The sequence below is a fragment of the Rhea americana genome, unplaced genomic scaffold, assembly GCF_003343005.1.
Source record: "Rhea americana isolate MKP2758 unplaced genomic scaffold, rheAme1 scaffold_57, whole genome shotgun sequence".
NCBI classification, from domain to species: Eukaryota; Metazoa; Chordata; class Aves; order Rheiformes; family Rheidae; genus Rhea; species Rhea americana.
Window position 1 is genome coordinate 4,977,401 of NW_028186723.1, and position 4,937 is coordinate 4,982,337.

Sequence of the window (4,937 nt, forward strand, 5' to 3'; positions counted from 1 at the left end):
GACGGTGCGGCTGCTGCACGCTCCGCCCGGCCGCGCCTCCCCGGAGCCGCCGCCCGCTGCCGCCTGCGGCCGAGGCGGCCCGGGAGCCGCGCGGCGGCGGCGGCGGCGCCTTGGCGGCCCTGGGCACAGGGGGCCGAAAGAGCCGCGGCAGAGGACGCGGGATCCTCCTTCTGCAGACGCGTCTGGCTGCGCTTTTCTCCGCCGGCAGCTTCCCTTAGCACGAGCCGGGGCGTGAAGGAGCGGGAGCGCGGAGAGCCGCCGCCCCAGCACCGCGCCCCTTGCGGAAACCTAGCGCAAAGAAACCTGCCTCAGGCGAGAGGAAGAAGGGTCCCGCGGCAGGCCGGAGCCGCCCGGCCTCACKGGTGCCAGGCGCTAACCAAGCTGCGCAGGGGCTCGCCTTCCCGCCCGGCTGCGCGGGAGAGCCGGCAGCGTTATGGAAAACCGAACTAAAGCGGCGGGCAGAAAAGCTTAGTATTTGCAAGTACTGAAAGCTGTAATGGTGACTTTCTCTCCCCGTGCACCACGCTCAGTGATGGGCACTTTTTAGCATGCTTTTATTTATTAAAAAGTTAACTTGTAGCAATAAAACAACTTCCTCCTTTGCCAAGGCTCTGTGTTTGTTCTCCATAGTTCTTTTTCCCCGCTCACAAGGGAAGGAGGTGGAAAATACAAGTCCATGTAGTACTGTTTCAATTTACCCGGCCCTCTAGCACGCCCTCTGCTTACTGCTCTTTGGCCTACTCACCTCTGTACACATGTACAAAGTCAGCTGCAGCCATTAACTGCTTGCTGCAAATAGAGGTACAGCAGACAGTTTTAAAATGCAACTACCCAACTTCTTCAGAGTACAGGAACAAGACTCTTAATACCATTTTTCCCTAAGAAAAACAAAGCAACACAGCTACAGCTAGTAGATGTTAAGATTTATTGAAGGTTGCGTAGTTTGAGAGAAAAGCAACATTGTTTTCAAGCAGTACATTTGGCCAATAAGTTGTTCTGGAAGCAGATTCAAACAAATAAGCAATTCTTTCAGTGAGGGAAGATTCTCAYTAAGCTCTAAGTGCACCACAGGCATTAATGTTTTCACTGTTGTGCAAGCAGCGTATAAATTCTTCATGCTTGTTAATATTCCTGTTCTATTTAGTGCTGTATCCTTGCATCGTATGTGCAGTGAAAATAGCAGCTTTACATTCATTTCAAGTTACAGTGCATTCATATATGGAAAATTTGGAGGTTACTTTTGCTTATTACATTCATCCCTTCCCCTGAGAAGATCGTTAAAAACAAATCCTGTATCAAACCTGTTTTCTGTATTGTACACACTGTGACTTTTCAAGTTGTTATTACAGAATTCTCTCTTTAATGTGAGAAAAGAAAACCTGGGAAATTCTCTGGTCCAAAGCTAGTTAAGAAAAGATAGGAAGAACCTACTGGAAAGCAAATATGTCAGCATACTTCCCCCATTCAGTGAAACAGCTGTTGGCTACAGAAATTCATGAAACTGAAGTGGCCAAGAAAAAAAAAAAAAAACTCACCTTTCTCGTCTTTCTTTTGAAACAAGACAAAGGAGTCAGTAAATGTTTTAGCATTTAATGTTTTTAAGCATGAGGAAATTAGAACTTTTTTTTTAAGTAATCACAGTTGCTTTCTTAAGGTCTTCAGAAATCTCTCTTAGTTGAAGTTGCACAAGTAACACCTTCAGTTACTAAGACCTTTTTCTGCATATTTGAGTGTTTATGTATGTACTTTCTCAAAATATTCCTTAGAAGCTTCTGGACTTGGTTTGATCTGTCAAGAAAAAAAAATTATTGTATCTATGATGGATTTGTCTTAGAATTTGACATTTTATGCAATAAAAGCACGTACACGTTATTAAAACACTAGATTATTTCTGCTTCTCCACTCATTTGAAAGACAAAAATGAAAGCCTAAAAGATGCACAAGCTTCTATTCACAAATTTTAAATATATGACATTTTTTCCTGCTAAATAGCAGGACATTAAAGAAGTAAAAATCCAAGGACAACTGTGGAAAGTGCAAGTCAAATTAAGAGTTTTAAATACAATTTTTATCTTCTGTGAAGAAAGTTGCTGATTTTCTTTCAGGAATCACACGTTTAATAGCATACAAATAGACTAAATAGTTCCAACTGATGTAAGCTTCAGATTTAGACTATGTGAATAGATTCAGTCAAGCAGCTCATGCTTAAGTAGGTCTCAGCCCTTTAGGCGTGCAAAGATATGCCAGTGTTTATATTTAGAAAAGTGGTATTTAGCAGGCACTTACTGTAGGGGAGTCTGGAGTCCAGTTTGCTGGGCAAACCTCTCCATGTGTTTCTACATACTGGAATGCTTTCACCAAGCGAAGGGTCTCTTCCACGCTACGACCCACAGGAAGGTCATTGACACTTAGATGCTTGATGACTCCATTAGGATCAATGATGAAGAGACCTCTGTAAACAATCAATACTTTAGGGAATGCAAATCACATTCCCAAGACCAAACACAAAACTGATACACATATCTATTAGGAGTAGTAACACAGCACCTAATATATTGTTTGTCAGTGCAGTGATCAAAAGCAAGACCAATCTATTTGTATTGCGATATTGCAAACCATGCATGAAAACTATGAAATTAAGACAGCCAGAAATGTAACTAAAGCAGAAAGAATTCCACCTATATTTCAAAGCTGATAGTTGGCATCCTTGCCATGTCTTTTTGGTTAATAAGAAAATCTGAAGTTATGACTGAAGAGTTGCTTGAACATTAAAATACTAAATTAAATCCTGTTACATGTAAACATTTGTGGGAACTGAATCCCACTTCTATCCTACTAATGTGTTGAATTTAACTTTTTCAACAAACAAACATCAGAAATCTCTTCTAGCAAGGAAGCTTCAAAGAAGCTGCTCAGTTTTTTAAGTGGAAGAACAGGACAGAGTAACCTAGAATCAGTATTGTTCTTCTTATTCAGCTCTGAAGCAGAATTTTAAGCAATCCTCTGTAGACTTTTACCACTCTGTTCTTAGAGGAGAACTAAATGAAAAAATCATTTTTCAAGGCATACAAGAAGCCCTTCTCTACCAAATATCCATAACTAGTGTTCTGTGAACACTAAGAGTATGAGATTAGTCCCATACTTTAGGGCCAACAGCTGATACAGCTGCCTTTTCATCCAGAGATCAGGAATCAGATCTCTCCAGTGGACTTCTATACAACATTTCTCAGGGATCACTATTTACTTTTAGTAAGTATTTCCATAGTGAGAAAGGAAGTGTTGTAAATTTCATTATTCTAGATAGTTTGGGGACTGACTGTAGTGGCCTCTAGGACTACAGCTTAGAAAAATTCTTACATAGAAGCCAATGTGATCTCTTTACCTCCAGAGGGAGAGGAAAAAAATGAGGAAGAGAGGACAGTCCTAAATTCTGAAAAACTGAGAAATTCTCTTCTATCCTACTCTCCCCTCCCTTAGTGTCAAGGAGTTCTCCCATTAATTCAGATCAGAATAGCTGACTTTTCCTCTGCAGATATTCTCAGAGAAGTCTGGAACCATAYCCAGTTGGAAACGTACCCTTTTCCTCAAACAGGATCAAACAGAAGTTCTACAGAACAAGTGGATGCTTTATAGTTTTCATTTGATCCTCAGGAGGAGACAGCATGGCCCACACTGTTTTCAACTGGGTTGTATCGTAACAGTTACTAGCAATCATGTATTACCGTAGTGCTATGCCAGGTCCTTCTAGTAGCACACCATAATCACGGGAGATTTGTTTTGTGAGATCTGACAGAACTGGAATATTCATATGGCCCAAGCCGCCACTCTAGTGAAAATAGAATAAGATACCATTTTACTACCAAATGCTTTTTAAAGATTACTCTTTAGATGGCTGGATTCCGTGCTCTTGAAGATATATTAACTAGAAAAAAACCATTTATTCCATTTGCACAGTGAAAGAAACCATACAGAGGAAGTTTAAGCACGCAGGAACACTTGATCTGTTTTGGAACATGAACCCCCACCCCCCAAGCATTTTAGAATTGCTTATTTTGGTGGTAAAGGACTAACACAACAACAAGAACAACAAAACATAAAGATTTCCTTTGTCCCTTGTGCAGGAGCTTTGAATATAAAGTTTTATTTTGCATATGTAAGTGCTGCTCATGGTGAGGAGGGAAGAGAAAACCTTTATATAACCGATAAAACACTGGCCACCAACACCCAAACCAAATATGTCAGAGTTTTGCTGTTGTCTATGCACGTATTTTCTTTTGAATCTATTTAAACAATATTTAGAGAATTATGCAACATATTGGAACAGTAAGAGAGATAAGTTCCCTATCCTTGAAACATGACCAGAGTTTGTTAGCTTTTCTATTTCTGGTATCATCAGTGAATCATTGTGTAATCTTAGTCATGCAGACCCTGATCCTGCAAATGCTTGTCTGCAGTAGAGTTCTCAAATGCAAGGCTTTAAACACAGATATCAGAGAAACCAAGGCCTTAACTTCTCAAGGTGTCAGTTTTCCATCTGCACTATTGTGGAATTTTTTTCTGTCCTTTGCAAAATATTTTGCTATGCGTGCACTAAACAACACATGGTGTACACTTCGTTGCTTTCATATGAGGAATTGAAGTCTGTTCATAATCACATTTTAGAGCTTTAAACAAAGAATGCAGAAAATTAGTTACTCTGGTTGGCTCAGCCAAGACACATTAAATGTAGCAGACACACTCTCTTGTATGTTACAAAGAAGCTGCCATGCATCTAGAGCATCCTAATCTGACAAGGACCAGCACTACAGTTGACCACATGATCCCATGGGCAATTACAGATCCCACAGGAGCTTCTGTACCTTCCAATGACATTTTTTATTTTCTACTACTAAAGAAACTAGTGAGATGACTTATATAATATATATATATATATATAT

The 4,937-nt window shown here is 40.5% G+C and overlaps 1 protein-coding gene and 1 long non-coding RNA gene across 2 annotated transcripts in view; one reads left to right on the plus strand and one right to left on the minus strand.

The window, feature by feature from the left end:
- Positions 1–6: 6 nt before the first annotated feature.
- LOC146587761 (uncharacterized) lies at positions 7–607 on the plus strand. Its single transcript, XR_014897584.1, has 2 exons — positions 7–312; positions 390–607. It is a non-coding gene; the product is annotated as an uncharacterized LOC146587761 (long non-coding RNA).
- A 301-nt stretch (positions 608–908) lies between these two features.
- The window catches only part of PRDX3 (peroxiredoxin 3), a gene marked incomplete at its 5' end in the record, with an annotated part of 5,793 nt that continues 1,764 nt past the window's right edge, over positions 909–4,937 (minus strand). The window contains 3 exons of the mRNA XM_085319102.1: positions 909–1,788; positions 2,287–2,452; positions 3,723–3,826. Coding sequence (XP_085175228.1) covers positions 1,735–1,788; positions 2,287–2,452; positions 3,723–3,826 — 324 coding nt within the window. The remainder of the gene's footprint in view (positions 1,789–2,286; positions 2,453–3,722; positions 3,827–4,937) is intronic.